At 38.0% G+C, this 22,157-nt stretch overlaps 1 protein-coding gene across 2 annotated transcripts in view; it reads left to right on the top strand.

Moving 5' to 3' along the window:
- Nucleotides 1-22,157, top strand: part of UBP1 (upstream binding protein 1) — a 43,493-nt gene that overhangs the window by 995 nt on the left and 20,341 nt on the right. For both annotated transcript variants that reach the window (XM_006200623.4, XM_006200624.4), the window contains exons 2-3: nt 13,732-13,883; nt 21,396-21,472. In XM_006200623.4, coding sequence (XP_006200685.2) covers nt 13,732-13,883; nt 21,396-21,472 — 229 coding nt within the window. The remainder of the gene's footprint in view (nt 1-13,731; nt 13,884-21,395; nt 21,473-22,157) is intronic.

Genomic DNA, 22,157 nt, shown 5'->3' with positions numbered 1-22,157 from the left:
TGGTATCAGTTACTACTCTGTTCTACATTGTAGCCTTTGCTTGTTGCAAATTTTAATCGCTTGATATTTAAGTAGTAATTCTATCATAAGTGAAAGTAGCCGCAAGAGAGAAACGCACGTTAACTTAATTAGGTTTTTGATTGTCTCTAAGTGAAGGTTTTCATTTGGGGGACTGCCCTCTTAGGCTGTTTCCTTTTGAGGAAGGCTTTAAGATGCAGTGATTTCCCTACAAACAAGAGTTTGTTTAGTATCTGCTGTCTGTACAAGCAGCCATTCATTTTGTTTAATTTTGAGAGGTTGAAACCGACCTGAGCTTAGTCTCGCTTTTATACTGTTTTTTTTTTAAACTCCATATCAGTTTGATAGCTCTGCATTTTTATTTTTTAGCAGCTTTAGGGAAATATAGCTTGCGTACTATAGGTTCACTCGATGAAAGTGTAAAATTGAATGGTTTGGCAATATTTCATATATGCGAGTTAAGTGAGATTTTCCCGAATGTACATGTTCTTTAATGCCTTATGTCTTTGAAATGCCGTCCAGTTTCCCAGTAGCTTTCCTACATCTCACTGCCGCTCTGGAGAGGGTAGAGTGGGACAGAGAGCATGAGAGTCCTGAAGAAGAAAGCCTTCTGGGTCAAAGTAGGCCTCTGATGATAGGGCTGCCCCCTGAAATAATTCGGCTTTTAAATCTTAGAAACCCTGCGCTTTAAAGAACTCTCAGGAAGGTGGAAGTGTTTCTCGGGGTGTGGAAGTGCACCGAGGAAAGCCTTAGGTCACCAGTCGCTGACCCTGATTGGGTCTGTACTGGTCTTCCTGCACCTGGCACTTCCTCTCTCTGCAGTTGTGCAACTTGAGGGCTCTGCGTGAGGTGGCTTAATTTTCTAGAACAACTGTCTCAGTTGTTGAGGAAATTGAGCTACTGAAAGTCATAGGGTCACCTGGGTCAGCAGTGCTAGAGGCACTGATTCCCTAGTGAAAGCACGGGCCTCACGTGCTCTGTTGCTCCTTGAGACGCTGGATTTGCAGTCAGGGCGTGAAGATGCAATTTCAGTGTGTCTTTTCAGTTATCCTAGAATGAAAGTTTTCTGCTGAGAGCTTTACTTTGAGGGTTATTTTGAACTTTTACATTTCTTTCCCCTAGAGTTCTATTTGTTGTAGTGATTCAGCCAACTAATGAACTTCTGTTTATGGTTTATTCCATGAAAAGGAAATGAAATCTTGATACTAAACCTTTTTGTTGCCTTGTTCTTAAAGTAATGCCTGACGTCTTTTTAATTCTGTTTCTTACAACGCTTTCCAGGGGGAGACTTCTTCCATTGATTGTTTTTAGTTATTGGTTATATGGTATGTGCCATTTAATCTACATTTTCAAGTATCTTTGAAGGCAAATACCATTTTTAAAGAGCTTACTTACTTTTTTTCATATTTAATTGCACCTCAAAGACGAAGGAAAGCCGATGAGAGTACTTGCCTCTTGCAAATTCAAGGTCTTTAATTTAAGTTCAAGTTTAGGAAATTCCAAAATTGACTTGATCTCGAGGTCTGTAGGAGGCTTGAGGCTGTTGCAGGCCTGCTTTGATGGCCCTTGGGGTTCCCACGCCCCACCCTGGAGCTGGGAGTGCCCGGCAGCTTTTCTCTCCCAGGGCAGTCAGCCTCTCCTCTGGATCCAGTAAACTCTAGCTCCAGGGAAGTAAGGCTGTGGATGCTTGTCTTTTTCTCTCATTTGTTCCATCAAGTTCAAGAAGTAAACTGGAGGCACTCAATTTGAAATTACTGGAAAAGTGACTTGATAAACATTTTGCTTTGGAGGCAGCTTTCCATTTTTCTTTAAAAGTGAATAATGTCTACTATATTTGTTTTTTGAATGGTTTAAACCAAGAGGTATTTTTAAAGACTTCTTTTAGGAACTGGTTTCCTCAGCTTTGGGGGAAGATAGCATATAAGAAAGGCAGGGTTTCTCTCAATAGTCTGACTTAATTTGTAAATATATTTGCATTAAACAATGTAGGTTGATGGTATTGGGGTATGATGAGGCTAATTTCTGATAATATCTTTGCTTCTTCCCTTTTTTCCTGTGCTCTGGTTCTCATTGTGTGTGTTCTTCTGTGTGTACTGTTGTACCACATTTGTATGTGAAGCATAGGCTGCTGCAGATTTTATCTGAAATGAAGCAGGTCATAAATGTTTCTTACAGTCTTAGTTACAGTATCAGGGTTCTGGAGATGAATGGAGAGACCTTAGAAAACTAGTAGACCAACCCTTTTCTTATAAGTGAGTAAATCGAAGCTCTTAGATGTTAAAGTGATGGTTCATGGTTGTACCATTCCGAATGAGGGCTGAGTTTCCTGTCAGTGAGTGAAGGCCAAAACCGATTGTAACTGGAAATCTGGGTCATTTCTGTTTTGTGAAGTAAGGAGCAGATAACCAAATGACTTTAAAAAGTAAAACTCATTAAAACTGCTCTAAGAGGGTCTTTTGGGCCACCTGGTAATTTTCTTTCCACTTTACTGTTCACATGAAATGTATAATCTATAGTAAATTAATTTTCAGGATATAAGGAGTAATTTGAAAAATAAAAGGAGTAATGTGAATTCTTTACACATGAAAGCTTTTTTTGATGTTACTACCTTACAAAGGGCATTGGTCTGAACCCTGTTAAACTTTGCTGTGGTATAAATCTGTTTTGAAACAAGGTGTACTTTACATATTCTAAAGTGGGAAGTGGATCCTTAGTTTACAAATAATTTGCTAAATCAGAACTGCTTTGGGATGAAGACAAATTTCCTATATTGATTGAAAGGTTAAAATGTCAGTTTATAGACCCTTTGAGATAATGGGAAAATCTCAACTTTGACCATTGTTTAGTTAGTAAAAAATTACTAAGGATATGGCTTATTATGTAGTTTAATAGCTGATGATTTTCTTTGGGTCTCATGCTAAGACAGAGTGTCCTTGAGTAGGTGACATTTCTTGGAAATATATAACATTCTCAGGATGAGAGAAATTTTAAAAATGTATTATGATGATACCTGAGACTGCTTCCTGAATTGGCACTAATTTCTATAAAATTTCTCATTTCACATTTTAAAATTGTTTTCTGAATTTAATCTTGGCTGAAGTACAAGAAAGAATTTAGTAAATTACTGATAAAAAGATACTGATTTCAGACTATAGTGTCCACATTGGACACTATAATTAATACCTAAATTATGAATAATTAAATTCATTAAATTAATCAGACAAAATTAAATTTATTGCTTTAAAGCTGGTATTGGCAAATCTTTTCTCTAAAAGGCCAGATAGTAAATATTTAAGGCTTTGTAGACCAGGGGTCTCTGTTGCTATGTACAGCCCTTTAAAAAATGTAAAAACCATTCTTAGATCATGATTGTACAAAAACAGGCCAGCTGGATTTGACCTTTGGCCTTTGTTGACCCTTGCTCTAAAGGATAGATTCTAATAATATACTTTGATTGCCTTGGAAAAACATTTGCTGAGTATTGAAACCTTATATTCAAAAAGTAATTTTACAACTAAGAACTCACTCAGCTAATTTATATACATTCTATTTTTTGTCCATAGATTTTATTGTGTTCAGTTCTTAAAACTAGGGTATCCCCTCCCTGCACTAAGCGTAAGATTCAGTGCAGTTTATATCCTTCCATCAGCACTGTTTGAAACTTGGTAGTTTATTGATACGGTCTAATAAACGATATGTTTCATGACAGTGACACTTGTCAGTTTGTCAGGACAACTTAAACATTTGCTTTTGGTGGAAATAACATCTGATTCCTCAGCTTTTTTTAGCTGTAGTGTCTATGACTATGAAGGAAGCTCTGTAATATTTTGCTTGCTTTGGGACATACCTAGTAGATAAATGGGAAACTGTGCTGTGTTGAACCTTGGGAGTAGAGACTTTTTGTTTAAACTTTCTAAGTTGGAGGGGATTGTGAAATTGTCTTGTTATGAACTATGACAACTAATTTTTAGTCATTTATTTATGTATTGGCAGTTGAACTTTTTTACTTACAAAACTTTTCATTTTTAAATAATTTTATATTTACAAGCTGTCATGTCTTATGTGTAATTTTATGTTTGCCTCCTTCAATGACAATTCCTTAGTCTTTCCTTCTCTCTTTTTTAAATTAAAAATGTTTTTTATTGAAGTATAGTTGATTTACAGTGTTGTGTTAATTCAGGTGTAGTCTTTCCTTCTCTTTTATGACTCTGACACTTGCTCTTTTTTTTTAATTTTTGTTTGTTTATTTTTTGCTAGAGGAAGTAATTAGGTTTCTTTCTTTCTTTTTAGAGGAAGTACTGGGAATTGAACCCAGGATCTAGTGCATGCTAAGCATGCTCTCTACCACTTGAGCTATACCCTCCCCCTGACACTTCTGATATGTTGTGGTCAGAACTGTTGTTTTTAAACACGTAAAAAAAAATTTGGAAGCGTAGATAGGATATACCTAGGAATACCATTTAGTTTTTGAAGGATCTCTGTCATTTAGCAGAATGACTTTGAGTAGAGTAGGACCACTGTTGGTACATTTCATTTATGAACTGCTTTGTCTCAGTCTGTCTGAATAAAATAGTATAAATAGTATGCTGTATGTTTTGAGTTGCCACATAATCAAGGAATTTTGGTTTATTAGTTTTATTCGAAATAGCAATGACAAACCATTAAGTATTACCATAAATGTACTTTCTTAATTTTTTTCCAAAACAAAACACTTAGAAGAGTGGCATTGCCTTACAGTTTTTGCAAACCTCTTTAATATCTGGCTTAGAAAAGCTAAAGATTCTCCTATCTGCTATAGGAATATACTGTTTTGGTTGACATGTGAAAGAAATCCAGTCTCACATAAATATGTCATTGAAAAAAGGATGATTATTTTAATAGCCCTTTCAGATCATTTTGCGTATTTTTCTAATATGCCAGCACTTGACAAGTGGTAGTTTCTTAAAGTTGCAGTGTGGAATTGGATACTGTATCAATGTACTTTTTGTACTGTTACATTAGAATCAACTTGTCTCTTTTGAACTTTGACTGGATCGCTTATCCTGCATAATTTTGAAACATGCATGTGTTGGTCATTTGCAAATCTTGAGCTATGCAGATTTTCTAAATGTTGACACTATTCACTATGCAGTATCAAAAAATTACATTCCTTAATATCCCCATCAGGGAAGGCATACGGTGGAACGTTCAGGTTTTATCACTGGCGACAAATGCTAGCACAGTTTTCCTGGAAATGATAGGCTCATTTTATTCATTTTTGAGGAAGTTTCTGTCAGATACCCAGGTCTGAATAATCAGAGTTTATCAGTTTTTCTTTCAATTAAAAATAATACTCTGTGAGAGGAATTGTTAGATCTGCTCACAGATCGTAGTTTTATTAAAACTTTTCCTTGAGATAACCATTATACTTAGGTGTGCAGCAGAAATACTTTATACCTACCCAAGGGCCAATATTTAATAAAATTAATAATAGCTTTTATACAGTAACTGCCAGTATTTCTAGTACACTGCCTTGGTTCGTGCCAAGGCACCTGCAGTTTTAACACCATCGGTTTTGTACTATCACTGCAAATGTCAATAGAGTGAAAGGGCAAATAATGTTTCAGTATTCTGAGAATAGGTTTGACCTCCTGAACACCCGAAAGAGTCTCAGGTTCCCCAGGATTCTGTGACCACACTTTGAGAATCTTTGGTCTAATGTATGCCTAGAGTTTGGATACGTGAAATATTTAATTCTGAAATTAAAAACAAATCCATTATTGGCTTTGTAGACAGAGCCCCGGTGTCACTCAGCAAAGGGCAGAGCTGGGATTTGAAGCTTTGGAGTTGAAGTCTGACCTCCACTTCTTTCCACTGCACCTTTTGGTTGCCTCCCGATGAGTAACTTAGACGTCTTCTTGTGGGAGTGGATGATCTTTCTGGATAGGAGGAAAATCAGTTGGGAATGTTACATATATTTTTTTCTTACTCTTGTGTCGTGCTTTTTTTTCTTTTTTCTTTTTCCCCTTGCAGGACCTTGCTGAATTTATTAGTTCTCATAATTTGTAGAATCTCAGATTTCCTAGTTAATATCTTTAAATAATGATAGATTTGCTTCATCTGTGTAATCTTTACATTTCATTTTCTTCCCTTAGTGTGGGATAAGCCCTGGCTTTCACTGTAGTGTTGTTTAGAAACACTGAGAACTTGAATCTTTAGTCTTTTTACTGATTGGAGAATGCTTCCAAACCTCTATTCCTGGATGAGACTGGTCCTCAGTTTTCTCTTCTTGTACTCCTGGCCTTCTTAAAAAAAAAAAAAAAAGCATTAAGGTTATATCAGCTTCTAGTGAGCTGGCTAGTTTTCTCTTCATCGGTGAAATTTTTTTTATGAGATGAGACTTAATTGTTCCTTCAAACTTTTGTAAAATTCACTTGGAATTTGGCCTGGGTTTGGTGATTTTAATTTTTTTTTAATGAGTAAATGTTTGCATATGTAATTTATTTAATGGACATAGGAATATTCACAATTTATATACCTTAGCCAGTTTGGGGATTTTTTCTGATTTTTTTTTAACTGATCTCTATGTGTTTGTGATTACTCATTTTCTTTCACTCTGTATTGCATGTCTTTTCCTTCTTCTGTGACCTATTTCAGAGGTTTGTCTGTATCTAGTGTCTTATAAGAAACCAAACTTTGGTTTTGTTTTTTTCTCTCTGGTTTGTCTTCTGTTTTATTTTTAATTCTTGTCTTGATTGCTTCTGCTATTTTCCACCTTTTTTACTTGGATGCCTCCTCCTTGGTTTTGGTGTGTGTTTTCTAATAGATGCATGGCTGCATATTTATCTGTAAGTCTCCCAAGTCTTGAAGGCAGCACCTTTGTTTTCATTCAATTCTCTGTTTTCTGTCTTTTGTTGTAGTCTTGCATATACTCTGGATCCTGGCATTTGACTGTACGTGTGCTTCACAAATACTTTCTTCTACTCCGTGACCTGCCTTTCCATTCTCCTTTTGGTAGCTTTGTTCTTGAACAGAAGTTCTTGGTCTGGATATGATCAGATTGACCAGCCTTTGTATTTAGCATTAGTCTTTCCCTACTCTTGAGGGTAGAAAGATATTCTTACAGTCTTTTCAAAAGATTTAGTACTTTGCATATTACATCTAGGTTTGTAGCCTCTCTGGAGTTGATTTTTCCCCTTCCATTTCCATGTGGTATGACAGGAGGCCAGTTACAGTTACCCCTGTGTGAATATGCAGCTCACCCAATACCACTGAAAAGGCATTATTTCTCACCTCTTTATAATGCCATTCTCTTCTAAATCCAGTGCCCATCAAGTTCTGAATATGATGTTCTGTTTCTAGATTCTGGACTCTGTCCTTGTGTTCCTGGGAAATACTCAACTAGATCATTGTTTGTCATTATACTCTTGGATTTGGCTTGTTAATACTTAATTTAGGATTTTTGCACCTATATTTATGGCTGAAATGAGCTGTTTTTTAGTTTTGTTTATACCTAGTTTTGATTTCAAAATTACGTAAGTCTCATAAAATGAATTATAAAGTATTCCCTCTGTTTCTGTTCTGTTGAGTGCGTATAAAAGCTGCCACTATAAATCTGGTAGAACTCACCTGTGAAAGTGTTCTTTAGGGGAGAATTTCTAGGATAATTTTTTAAAGCTTTTTATGTCCTGAAGAAAGTTTTCGTGTTATTTTTCTAGGAAATTGTTCATCTTATCCATATTTTCAAATATGCTAATGTACAGTTGTTAGTGATAATCTCATCTTAATTAGTTTTTATATCACTAGTTACATCTTTTTTATTCTTATTTGTTCCTTGTCTTTTTGAACAGTCTCTCTAGACATATGCCTGAGTTGGGGGGCATACTGGACTAGTCCTTTTGTGCCCTTGGTTCTTGTCTGTCAGGACTAGGAGGACTTCCAGGTGTTTAGAACACTCCTTTTCCCGGGACTCTGATAACAGTGCTCTGCACATCCTCCTCCCTGTAGCCAGCTCCCCATTCTTACCACTTCCAAGATCCTTCCGCTTTGCCCTCTGGAATTCTCAGTCTATCAAAAAATCCCCTAAATGATCAATGTTATGGGTCGAATTGTGCCCCCTCAAGAAGGGCATGTTGAAGTCCTAGTCACCCTCTACACCCCTCAGTACCTCAGAATGTGACCTTATTTGGAAATAAGGTCTTTACAAAGATAATCAAGTTCAAATGTGGTCATCAGGGTGGGCACTGGTTGAATATGACTGATGTCTTTATAAAAAGGGGAAATTTGGACAGACGTGCACAGAGGGAAGACTGGGGACACACAGGGAGAAGCTGGCCACATGCCTGGAGTGATGCACCTGCAACCAAACAACACCCAGGATCGCCACCCAACACCAGATGCTGGGAGGGAGGCCAGTCGGAACCACAACCCTCCACCACCCCGTGCCAGCCCTCGGAAGGAACCAACCCTGCCAACACCTTGATTTCGAACTTACTGCCTCCTCAACTGTGAGACAGCAAATCTCTGCTGTTTCAGGCCACCAGGTTTTAGTTTTTTTGTGACGACAGCCCTAGGAAGCTGATGGAGCCAACTTTGTCTCCTACCGATACCTTCCCCTTCTTTCTCTTTTGGAAACCTGGCTCTGCTCTGAGGACACTTTTCCCCTGAAGCCATCTCGAGTGGCAGTGGTTCATTTTCACACCCTGCCACCGCCCCAAGATGCTGGGGAGAGTTCTCCCTCCTCACTGCCACTTCCAAGCTCTTCTCCCTCTCTCCCTCCCTGCAAGACCCCCAGCTTTGAATTTCATGTCACCGAATGTCACCAGTTACCCAGCTATCACCGTCATCTTCCAATTTCTGGGTCATACCTCATTTAAAAATTCTAGGTCCTGACTCACTGTCATTAGCTAACAGAACTATTGTCTTAATTCTTTGTGACTTCAGAAAGTACTTAAATGGACTTTCCAGTGGCCTGAAGCTTCAGTTCCTTGATTTTCTTTCTTATAATGACTTTGTCTTCAGCTTGTCAGTCCTGTTGTGCTTGGGCGTTAGACCTTGACACTGCCATCACACAGCCCAGCTATATAATCTCCAATTCAGAGTTCATCCACCACCTCCTGCCTCTCAGCTCGTTCCCTTGTTACCCTGCTCTGCCAGCACTGGACACTCTGAGATCTCGTGCTGCTCTCAGGTCACAGCTCCTCACCTCTGGACGCCTGTTGTCTTCCCCAGCCAGTGTAACTTTCCATGTCAGTCATTGTAACGACTTCCCTGCACATACCCTCGTCTCTCTTGCCCCCTCTTGCTTTAGTCCCCTCTCCTCTTTTTGATGTTAGTAAAACTATAACCCAGGTTAAATTTGATTTCTTTTGCTCTGAAGTAGCTGAATGTGGCTCCAGGAAAGTGCTGATTGGGCCTCACTGGACGTAAATGACCTCAGCTCTCAGGTGCTTCCCTTTTGCTGCTCAGTGGTCCCACAGTAGTGCCTGTCAGTCCCTCCAATCCGTTCCCTCTCCCACTCTCCTCAAGGACTGGATGATGGCCGCTCAGACCCACCACTCTCCCTCCCAGGGCCTACTTCTGGTTGATTTCCATACTTGGTACCTTACTAAGAAAATGGAAATTCCACCTACTATACTGACTTTGCATTTTTTCTCCATGTGTTTAGATGTAGATTTTTAAATTATTTATCCTACTTTGGTTATTTGGGGTTCTTGAGTCAGCAAATTCGTGTATTTCATCAGTTCTGGAATTTGCTTAACCTTTATCTCAAATATTGCCTCTGCCCCATTCTTTCCTTATCTGAGACTTCAGTGTAAAATGTTCTCACCTGATATTTTCTTTCTTAATGTCTCTTCTGCATTTTCTGTCATTTTGCTCTCTGTGCTGCCTTCTGAATCATTTCTTTTTACCTGTATTCCAGTTTCCTTATATACTCTTCATTTCTCTGTGAGCTGCTATTAAACCGGAGTTCTTTTTTGCTTTGTTTGTTTTTTTGTTTTGTTTGCAGGGGTAAGTAATTAGGCTTATTTATTTATTTAGAGGAGGTACTGTGGATTGAACCCAGGACCTCATACACGCTAAGCATGCGCTTTACTGCTTGAGCTATACCCTTCTTCCTAAACCCAAGTTCTTAATTTTAGCAATTTTGCTTTCCAGTTCTAGAAGCTGTGTTTGTTCCTTTTCGGTTCTGCTCTCCCTTAAAATTTCCTGTTCCTTACAGATCTTTTCAGGCTTGTCTTTTATTTCTTTAAACAGAGTAAGCTTAATTTTATCTTATGGGTCCAATAACTCTGGCATCTTGAAGCCTTTGCAGGTATTAGTCTGTGTCCAATCACGAGAGCAGAAACCACTGAGATGTTGGAGCAGAGAAGGAGTTAGTGAAGTATTTGATAGCAGAGGTGCTAGAAGGATTCAGGGAGGAGGGCTGGCTGCTGCTGCTGTGGTCTCCTGCCTCTGCTCTTCCCCACTCCCTTGTAATTTCCCACCAGTCCTTCCTTTTGGAGTGACCTAGCAAGGTCCCAGCTGGCAAGACGTCTCATATGTAGTTTTCAGACCTCTCACCCCCTGCAGCAGAGGCAGAAGAGAACTGAATACCAACAGGCCGGCTCTGGAACTGGGTATTTGCCATCTGTTGTTTTTGCTGTTGGTTCTTGTTCCTAAAGTCTTGTTTGTCTTTGTGTGCCTGGTTATTTTTGGATACTGGCATTTCAAAATTACTTGCAATAATTTGAAGCCTTGAGGCTTTTCATTTGCTTGTCAGATGCCTGGGAGTCCTACCTGTCTGGGATATGAGATTACAAAAACAATTGAATACCAGAACTTTCTTATACTTCAGCCTAGTAGAATTTATGATCTTAAATGATCTGGAGACCTAGTTCTTCATTTTAGTCCCAACTGTTTATCAGTGCTGCAATTCATCTATCCATTCCGCAGATATTTGAGCTCCTTTGTGCTAGATGCTGGCTTTAATCGGTGAAGAGAAACCAGTTTGAGGGGTGGTAATATACTTATGGGGGATACAACCTAAGTCATGTATACTGTTAGAAAGTGAAACACTTTATGATAAATAGAGTAGGAAAGGGGAAATTGGGAGTGGAGATGGGAGGGTTATAGTTGTCTCTGAAAAGGTGACATTTTGAATGAAATGAGCCAGTAGGGCATCAGCAGAAGAATAGAGCCAGTGCAAAGGCCCTGAAAAACAGGGAAGGAGGCTGGTGTGACTGGGCAGAAGGGCTGAGGGTGGGTGGAGCAAAAAGAAAGAAGAGATGAAGTAGGACCTTGATGGACCTTGTAAGGACCCTTGCTTTGAAAGTGAGCTGATGGAGAGTTCAGAGGAATGAAATGATCTGACTTCTGTTTGAAGAGGCTCACTCTGGTGACTGTTGGTTGGAATGCATTTTCTTTTTAATGAAGTAAAAAATTAATTGGGATTTCAAGAACACATGATCTCTACCTGTTTATGTGTTAAGTTTATTCAAGAATAATATAGCACCTGCCATGAGTATAGTGTTCCTGTGTGGGTCATCTAGGCTATAACCAAGTGAATAAAATAGTGGTTGCTTTCTAGGATCTGTGTTTATTATATATGACCGTTTATTTATAAGTAGCCATTCTTATGTAGTCTGATGTCTTATTTTAATGACCTGTATTTAATGATCAACACAAGCAGTTAGCATTAAGATCTGAAAATTATTCTCCATGTTACTTTTCGGTATAATTAATTAGTGTGTCTGAGTTATATCTCATTTTTTATTTCTTTCTCACCAAGAGAACTTTTAATGTTTCCATATATATGACATAACACATAATTTTTTTCATCTATGGTGGAGTCATCTTGACTGTTATGATTGTTCTTTATAAAGAGCTGCTCTGAGTCTTGAAGTACCATTTGTAAGTTTCCTGAAAAGTTTTTATATCTGCCTCGGGTTTTATATCTGTCCTACAGGGGTGCTGGGGACCACTGCTGACTATGTGTTTCTCCATTATACTTTTGACTTAGGAGTGTTTTGACAGTTCCTAGGTATAAATAAAGGAGAATTAATGGGTAGTTTAGTCCCTGAATAGTCAGTCTAGTGCTTCAGTAGAAATGTATGTGGGAGGAGGGAATACAGGGTTTCCCTTTCTGTTCATTTATTTCCACATTTTGTTTTTCAATTGAATTTAATTAAAATGGGGCTAGCCAAACATCTGAGTCAGTTAACAGCTTGTAAGAAGAAACAAGCAATTCAGACAAGTCTTTGCTGTTGGGGTTGATATGGTAGTTTTTCATTTGAATATTTCACTGTTATTTTACTTTTTACTCAGGAAGGGACATAGAAAAATTATCAAGATATAAATGTACAGCTTAGTGAATTATCTAAAAAAAAATCCACTCTTCATATATTGATGGTAAGAATGTAAAATGGTGCAGCCACTTTGGAAAACAGTCTGGCTGTTTCTCAAAAAGTTAAACAGAGTTACCATATGACACATCAGTTTTACTCCTAGATATATATCCAAGGGAAGTAAACGCATGTCTACACAAAAACATATGCAGCTGTTCATAGCTGCATTATTCATAATAGCCAACAAGTGGAAACAAGCCGAAGGGCCATCTTTTGATGATAGATAAACAGAATGTGGCATATTCATAACAATGGAATATCATTCGGCCATGAAAAGGAATGAAGTACTGATGTGTGCTGCAACATGGATGGACCTTGAAAACACACTGAGTAAAAGAAGCCAGTCACAAAAGGCGGCATGGTTCTCTTTGCACTAAATATCCAGCATAGACAGATCCATAGAGACGGGCAGATGAGTGGTTGCCAAGGCTGGGGATAGGGTGGCGGGGTACGAATAGGTGTGGCTGCTAAGCGTAGTTCTTTCCCAGGAGCTGGAAGTGTTCTGGAATTAGGTAGCGGTGAAGACTGCACAACTCTGTGAATACACTGTACTCAAAACCACTGAATTACACAGTTTAAAAGGGTGGATTCTGTGGTATGTAAATTTTATCTCAGCTGTTTAAAAAAAAAAAGGACAAACCAAACACATCCATAATGTGTTTAGCCATGCAAGTTAATAGAATATAGACAGTGCCCCAGAAGCCACCCCATCCCTTTCCCAGTCAATACCCCAGGTTATTCTTGGGGGAAAAAATAGCAGCTGTTTCTACTGCTGCTGTTTGCTTCTCAGAAGAAGCTGTTATTCTAGACTAGGCATGAAGCTCTCTGCTCTCAGCACTTGGCCAGGCCTAGCGGGGAACTTTTTGTAAAGTACCACTTTAATCTAATGCTTCTTAGTGTGATTTCACGGTGCCAGCGTACCTTTCAAAACAGGTGGCTATGTACGTACTCTTGCTCTTTCTTTTTTTTTATAGAAATAATGAGTTTAAAGTTTTTAAAGAATTCTTTGACATAACTTTTTTTTTAAATACCGTAAATACTATCAGTCTGATCTCTGTCAGTAGTTTGGATTTTTTTTTAACTGTTAAATACTTTTTATTCTAATTTAAATATTTCTTTCTTGAATACTTCTGCCCAATCATCGCCATTCATTCCCCCTGCCACACTCACTAGAGGTAGGGGTTATTAAAACTTTCTCTCAGGAGAGCCAGATTAGCATTAGTAGTTATTCTATTCTACATACCATTTCTGATCTTAAATTTTAAAAGAAACTACCCCTAAATGTTTCTCTATGCTCTGAAATATTTTAAACCCAAAGTAAGGTCACTTTTGATTTTTTGCTTTCCAGCGATGTTTTGGCATTGCCCATTTTCAAGCAGGAAGATTCCAGCCTTCCATTGGATGATGAAACTAAACACCCGCCCTTTCAGTACGTGATGTGCGCAGCAACGTCACCGGCAGTCAAGCTGCACGATGAAACGCTCACTTACTTGAACCAAGGTTAGTATGGCTGTGTCATATTTTGATGTAAGGATTTTAAGAATTCGAAATAATATTTTGGCATTGCAGCCTGATGAATGGTAATAACTTAAAGTTAGATTCTTTTTCTTAAATTTTACAACTTTAGTTAACAAAAATTGTAGGAATTTTACAGTGAGCCAACAAAACAATATTTGGTGGAAACTGATTTGCATAGAGGGTCTGTGGAACAAGATTTATTCCAGTTTTTTTTTTTTTAAAGACAAAATCCAAAGAAGGAGCAAGTAGAAAAGGATGTCAGTTATTTTTAGGAACTTGAGGATGAATCAGAAGTCCAGCTAGCAAGAAACCTGGTCTCAGGCATGAAGCAGATTTGTGCTGAGAATAGACATAAGCTTCCCAAGGTGGAATCAGTGGCTAAAATAAACCGTGTCAAATTTTGTCTACACTTAATAAGAATACTATGTTTTGGTGATACGAAAGCGAGAGTGAGCAGAATGGAAAATAGAGTTGGGGGGCCGGTAGGATTTACTGTTGGAGAGAATGAAGGGGTTTTTTTGGAGGTGCTCTCAGCAGTTTGGGCACTGGCCAATGTGACTTATCAATGTAAACAAATGTATTTAGCTATGCAGGAATTAATTTGTTGGATACCTATACTGAAAGCATGTTGAACTCTTATTTTTAAAATGAATTCAGCATGTTTATTGTTATAAAAATAGTACATACTCATTATAGGAAAATTGGGGGAATGCATCAAGGGATAAAACTGAAAATGGATTGCAGTCGCACTCCCCCCCAGGATAACTGATTAACGACCTAGGTGTGTTTCCTTGTGTGTGTATCTATTTTATTTCAACAAAATGGGAATTAACATCTGTTCACTTATGAGTTCGTTGTGATTATATTTCTGTCCTTAAATAGAATCTTTAATTCCTCAAACTTTTGGAAAGAGCTATAGATTTTAGACTTCACTAGTGATTATTCTGAAATGAGGAAGAATAACTTTTTTCTGACTTTCCATTTGATAGATAAACTTAAGAGTTTATGAGGTTTTACTTTAATTCTGGTTTGTAGCCTATGGCAATACCCTGATTTTGGTGTTAACATTAATTTAGGAATTGCTTAAGTAGGCATTCAGTTATCTGAAACTTAAGTTTCATATTTGAAAGAAACTTAAGAGTTCATATGGTAATCTGTTTTAGACATAAACATTTCAGAAGAAACAATGTAGAGGCAGTAATATTCACTGTAGCTTTATTTCTAATGACAAGAAAAGGAAATAACCTGAATTTCTTCTACTTAGGGAATAGTTGAATAAGTTGTTACGTGCATACCATGGGACGAACATGCATACACCCTCTGTTTAAAGAACTTTGGATATATCTGTCTGTTGGCCTGGAAAAATATAACTTGTCACTATTATTATTAAATTGGATAAAGACATTTCACATTGATAAAAGTTGCAGTCCACAGTCTATAGTGATAACATATTAGATCTACATTCGCTGAATGCTTCCTGTGTATGAAGCATTGTAGTAAATAGTATACATGTGGTATCTTGTTCAGTTCCCACAATAACCTGAGAAATTTTATAGATTCATTACAGATTTTAAAAACTGAAGCTTAGAGCAGTTGATAAACTTGCTCAATGTCAATTTGGTCAAGCTTAGATTTAAAAAAACATATTGAAATATCTACAGCAGAGTGCGTAATTCTTAAATGTACAGCTCAATGAATCTTTACACAGATCGTTCCCTTGAAAACACTGCCTGTGCCCAGTATTTCCATTACCCTTGCAGGCTCCCTCCTACCCTCCCCAAACCGACACTCCAGGTGACTATAATCAGTGTAGTAAGCGCAGGTGATTTTCAAGCACTTGACTCTGCTCACTGCAGTATTAATGAGGAGTATTTTCTTCGTTGTCGAATTGTGTTAATTTACCTCTTAGTTTCTCCTAGTCTTTTAGGAAAAAATCACTGGAAAAGTAAAACTGCATATGTAGGCTACATTTTTTAAAATAAATATTTGAATAATCATTAAAAATGCATTTCAGAAATCATACAGTAATTCTACTTTTATATACCTTTTAAAAAAGAAATAATAATACTTTAAATATAATCCTTACATGTAGATCAAGTAGTTCTTTCACAGGCTTGTCTCCTGGCATTTATCTCTTAGTATTGTATTTTGACAAAAGATTCTGAACCCAAGACTTTTCGTGAATCCCCTACATTGTTTTCAAATTTTTAATAAATGCATACATTTTTAAGAAGAGGATCCATGGCTTTTTCTGGATTCAGGCTAGGTTTGAACCTGATTGAGATGTTCTTTCAGTCTTTCTTTTTTCCCCACCTCTTTCAAACTAATAAAGTAAACAAAGGTCCAGACTTAGCAAAATATCTTAAGTTGATTAGACTCACTTTTCAAAACGAAACATTCTCGATTTAGTGCATATACAGTTTTGATTTTTTACTGAAGCCTTTCCTGAACATAGTGTAAAGAGAATCAGGTGTAGATGTGGAAAATAAAATTCAGGCTCGATTGATTTTTATCTAAGAATTCCAGTAAAAGACCATGAATATATTTTTGACTGGAGTGACATTGCCATGGAAAGTTTCTGCAAAGTGTACCTTGGTGACCCATTTAGTGTAGTAACATCCATGCGTCAACTTTGATAGTATGACTGTTAAATATTGACATAATTTACTCTTTTTAGGAATCAGATTTTTATTCAGATTTGCTCATGAGTTAATTTTTTTATGTTCAAATGAACTCTTCACCTCCATCAAGGGAAAATGACTCATAGTAGCAATGTTGTCTTGTTTATCAAAAAAAAAAGATACAAAAACTTTATAAAGAAGGGATTAGATAGGGCACTTGAAGTTGTCCTTCATCAGCACGAATTTTAATTCCTTTTAAATTTCCATATTCATTTTATTAAATGAGAGGGGAATCAAGCATTTTTTTCTCTGTCACTTGGAAATAACAGTGACAATTAATGAAAGCACGATTATCCCCATTTTGTTATATTAAAGCTGTAGCAGGAGTAATTTTTTCTACAATTATTTTTTTTTAGGTTGACCATCTTTTTATGGATAGAGATTCAAACTCAAAGTTTTCAGATTCGAAATCTTGTTTTCTTAACCATAATGTGTCTTTACTAGAATAGTTCCAGTGTTTTCTAAATTTTCAGTTAATTGTCACCATTTAGAATTTAACAGTTTAAATAGATGATATATATACATTGTTCAAAGTTCAAAAGGTATGAAAGGATATACAGTAAAAGCTCTTCTTGCCAAGTGTCTATCAGTCTGCAGGCCTCAGGGAGCCACTGAATTAGAACTCTTTTTAGACACCTGAGAAGATTGTAATCATGTTTTATGATGGCCTTTGTATAATAAAAATACTGTATAGTTAATATTTTATTGAATTTATTCCAATAAACTTACCTGTTCATGTGATGACTGAGTTACATGCCTAAGCATAGTTGTGGTGAATGTAGTGGTCCTGTCACTTAAAGATAAAATTTGAAAGAGAACTTCCATCCCTAAAGTGATGCTTGGTAGAAGCTTGCATCTCTAGTTGCCAGTGAAACAGAGCTGCCCGGGATGTCTGCACCTCTGCTGCCTGTGGGATGTCCTGTTCCTTTTAAATGATTCAACTACAGTGACTGGTTACTTATGTGTGTTTTTCGGTGTGTAGTGGGGTGTGAGAGGTAGAGGGCAGCAGGGAGCACTGGGTACCTGCAGTCTCTGGAGCCAGGCTGCCTGCATTTAGATCCCCTTCCACCGCTTGCTACTCTAGGCAAGCTCCTTAATTTAATACCCCCCACCTAAAGTAGTTGAGAATTAAATTGAGTTAATTCTGTGTGATGTGCCCAGAAGGTGGCCAGCACACAGGAAGCACAGCACCAGCCTCTGCTGCCGTTACTGTTGTTTATAACTAAGCAGCTTTAGTGATCTCTGACTGCACTGGAAGGCCAAGTAATGAGACCTTGGCTGGCGTGTTGGTTTCCTTTTGCAGTTAGTTGAGTGGTTTTTACTCATGGTTAGAATTCAACCCCAGGACTGTGTAATGATCAGGGGTTTTGCCAGGTTTGTTGGCAAGTATGATGACAAATTTTTAAATGAGCCTAAAGCAGTTTTGAACTGTAGAAATAGGATGTGTGCAGCTGTGGCAGGCAGAGTAATGGTGCCCCAAAGATGTCCACATCTAATCCCCAGAACCTGTGAATATTTTACCTTATATAGCAAAAGGCACATTGCAGGTGTGATTCAGTTAAGGCAATGGAGTGATTATCCATGTGGGCCCAGTGAAATCCTTATAAGTGAAAGAGGGTGGCAGAAGCACCAGGAGTCAGGGAGATGTGAAGATGCTCTATGCGACTGGCTTACTTCACTTAGAATGACGTTCTCCAGGGCCATCCATGTTGCTACAAATGGCATTATTTTATTCTTTTTGATGGCTGAGTAGTATTCCATTGTATAAATATACCACAGCTTCTTTATCCAGTCATCTGTCAGTGGACATTTAGATTGTTTCCATGTCTTGGCTATTGTATATAGTGCTACTGTGAACATTGGGTGCATGTGTCTTTTTGAATTAAGGTTCCCTCTGGATATATGCCCAGGAGTGGGATGGCTGGATCATATATATAGTAAGTCTATTTTTAGCCTTTTGAGGAATCTCCATACTGTTTTCCAAAATGGCTGCACGAAACTACATTCCCACCAGCAGTGTAGGAGGGTTCCCTTTTCTCCACAGCCTCTCCAGCATTTATCATTTGTGGACTTTTGAATGATAAGCCATTCTGACTGGTGTGAGCTGATACTTCATTGTACTTTTGATTTGCATTTCTCTGCTAATTAGTGATACTGAGCATTTTTTTCATGTGCCTATTGGCCATTTGTATGTCTTCATTGGAGAGTTGCTTGTTTAGGTCTTCTGCTCATTTTTGGATTAGATTTTTTTTTTAAGTTGTATGAGCTGTTTATATATTCTGGAAATTAAACCCTTGTCAGTCACATCATTTGCAAATATTTTCTTCCATTCTATAGGTTCTTTTTGTTTTGCTTATGGTTTCCTTTGCTGTGCAAAAGCTTATAAGTTTAATTAGGTCCCATTTGTTAATTTTTGTTTTTATTTCTGTTGCTTGGGTAGACTGCCCTAGGAGAACATTGCTGAGATTTATGTCAGAGAATGTTTTGTCTATGTTTTCTTCTAAGAGGTTTATAGTGTCTTGTCTTATATTTAAGTCTTTCTAGCTTCTCTTTAAAGGCCCAGTCAAAGCTAGGTCTTGAATGGGCATCTAATGAACCCTGAGCCTGTGTGTGTGTGTGTGTGTGTGTGCACGTATGTGTGTGTTAAAAATGTGCCCATATATGTATATTCAAATGTATGGCTTGCATATACATGTGTGATGAATATATGTGAACATAATGGATTTGTGGTGCATGTGTATGTATGGGAGCAAGAGCTATCCTAGACCCATGCAAGATTTACAGTCTTATTAAATAAGTGAATGACAATTTAATGAATTTTGGTTACTTGGAAATGAAGCATAATGTAATTTACTTTAAACAGCTTTAGATCGACTTAGTGCTTAATTTTAACATAGACAAGTAATTAGAACTGAAAAAGACTTTTGAAATCTTATTGCACAGTGGCTCATATGACATTGTATTAAACAAACCCTGTGCAGAATGAGGCAAATGTATAATCCACTGTTCCAAACCAGGCCACTTCTCCTCTGGATAGAGCACTCTGGGAGAGTGTTTATCATACCATCTCTTGTAGTATTTGTTCAGCTGCTGAGAAAAGATGATTAATTTTTATCATTTTACTTAGAGCTTTTTGAGTATAAAATTATTCCCAGGAGAAGGTCCTGAATGTATTTTGTTAGAAAAAGTATAGACTGACTGGAAATGTCTGCTTTAACACAAAGCAATGGTTCTGCAACTTCATTGTGCATCAGGGCACCGAGAGGGCTTGTCAGCGTGTGATTGACAGCAGTTCTGATTCAGTAGGTCTGCAGTGGGGCCAGAGATTTTGCATTTCTGACAAGTTTGCAAGTGATGCTGATGCTGCTGTTCTGGAGCCCAGGCTTCCACTTTATATGATTTTGAATATCCAGGCAAATATGTGAGCCCCCCTCACTGCCACTTCTTACAGATGGATTTCCTCAAAGGAGGGTTGGCACATAGGTGGGGCTGTAGCCATTACTTGGCCGTAGTTTGGTCACTCTTAGTACTCTCCCCTTGAAGCTTATTGCTTACCTACCTCTGCCCCTTGGGCAGCTATTGTTGAAGAATATTTGCCATTCTGTAAAACCATAAAGAAAAAAAAGTAAATTCTATGTAGTCTTAACTTCATCAGTCAGGTAGAAATTGGAACAAGTTTTCCAAGTTGTATTGATGCCTTAGAATGTCAGTGTTTGTACAATTTTGAACACTAGAAGTACAGAGTCTAAAAACTGTATTTGTGGTTTCCTGGGTGTGCCTGGACAGCTGTCCTCTTCTGCTCTTAGGTAGTAGGAAGACTTAGGTCTTTGACTTTGTGGAGTAAAAACCTGTAGTCCTGACATGGAGCCACAAGAGGGCATCATGAGCAGCTGGCTCTCTCCTTGAGCGGGGATCTGGCTGGAACAGGCTGCCCCTTGACCTGCAACCCCAGGTGAATCTCTGATGTTTCACCACCTCATGATTTGAGTGACCCTTCTGATCTTAAACCCTTGACTTATTCCAGATCAGCTTATTGCTGCTGTTGGATCAGAAATAGCTGTTCTGTTTGGAGACTTTTTTTTTATTAATGAAGCAGTATCAGTTACTTGGCAAACAGGTTTTAGATCCTAGGAAATAGCATGTCTGTAGGATTAAAAATACTGTTAACTGATTGAAGGTTTAAAAAGGAAACATACCTTTTGTTAAAAAATAGGAAAGACTGACACATGCTACAACAAGGATGAATCTTGAAAGCATTATAAGTGAAAATGCCAGTCACAAAAGGCCACCTGTTGTGTGATTCCATTTATATCAGGTGTCCAAGGCAGGCAGATCCCCAGAGACAGGAAGTAGGTTGATGAAGGGGCGGGGGTAGGAGAATGAGAAGGGAAGGGACTGCTCACAGGTGTGAGTTCTCTTTTTTGGGATGAAGATGCTCTAAAATTGATAGCAGTGATGGCTGCACAACTCTGCACATACTAGAAACCAATTAATTGTGTGCTTTAAAAGGATGAATTTTATGGCCTGTAAGTTATCTCTGAATCAAGGTATTATGAAAAACGTGTTGGATAATGCGTGTATGTGTAATAACACTAGTGTGAGAGTAACAGAGGAAGGTAGACTGGTGAACTCTTCAGGCTTCTGTGCTGGTGGAAGAGGGAAGGATGCAGTCTGCAGGGAAGAGGAAGATCAGTCTGGACTTGTTTCTCTAAAATTGACATTGACTTGTATGTTTGAGAGGCAGTTGAATTTTTGTTACACAGAGTGATGTTCTTTATACGGATTGTTCTTGATACACAATTTTTAAAAATAGGTCAATCTTATGAAATTCGGATGCTGGATAATCGGAAAATGGGAGATGTGCCTGAGATCACTGGAAAGTTGGTAAAGGTAAGGACGATCCATTTAACTTCCTAGTAGCTATTGCAGTGATTCAAAAACATAGCAGTTTTGCCACGGGAATTGTGGGTTTTGTTGCAGGAGTTATTAAAAAATTATTTAACTTCACTTTGGTACAGGTGAGGAAGATGGGTGTGGTTCGGAGCAGCGCCTGTGCCCATGTAGACATCCACACAGGTCCCCACGGCCGACCTGGCCTCTTCTTTAACTGTTTTAGATCAGAATATTGCTGCTTTTAAGTGGTTCCCTTCAAAATGTTTATCAGCTATGTTCTGAACAGCATTTGGAGGGTGGGGAAGGCAGGGGCCTCTATTTTTATTTATTGCTAACAAGTTGTTTCCTGTTCAAACCAGCAGAGTCTACTGGAAATAGAATTCTTATTGAATCATAGTCTGAGAAACAGTTATTTATAAATGTGTCAGAAACACTAATGAGTGCAAATCTAGTATCTGAATCCATGCTGATGACCTGTTACCCTGTTGCTGGAATGAAACAGTAGTTGGCAGCCCAGCCTGTGGGAGGTGAGGGAGGGATGAATGGAGAACAGAGCACTGGTGTAGAGTTTGTGCAGTAGAGTTAAAGCCTCCCCTAGGAACCTGCATGTCTGGATGAAGTTTACCTGTTTTTTCTGTTTTGTTTTATCCCTTGCTTACCTCAGATAACCTCACTGTTAGGT

The sequence above is a fragment of the Vicugna pacos genome, chromosome 17, assembly GCF_048564905.1.
Source record: "Vicugna pacos chromosome 17, VicPac4, whole genome shotgun sequence".
NCBI lineage: Eukaryota > Metazoa > Chordata > Mammalia > Artiodactyla > Camelidae > Vicugna > Vicugna pacos.
The sequence above is the reverse complement of the archived record's forward strand: the minus strand, read 5'-3'. Positions and strand labels throughout refer to the sequence as shown.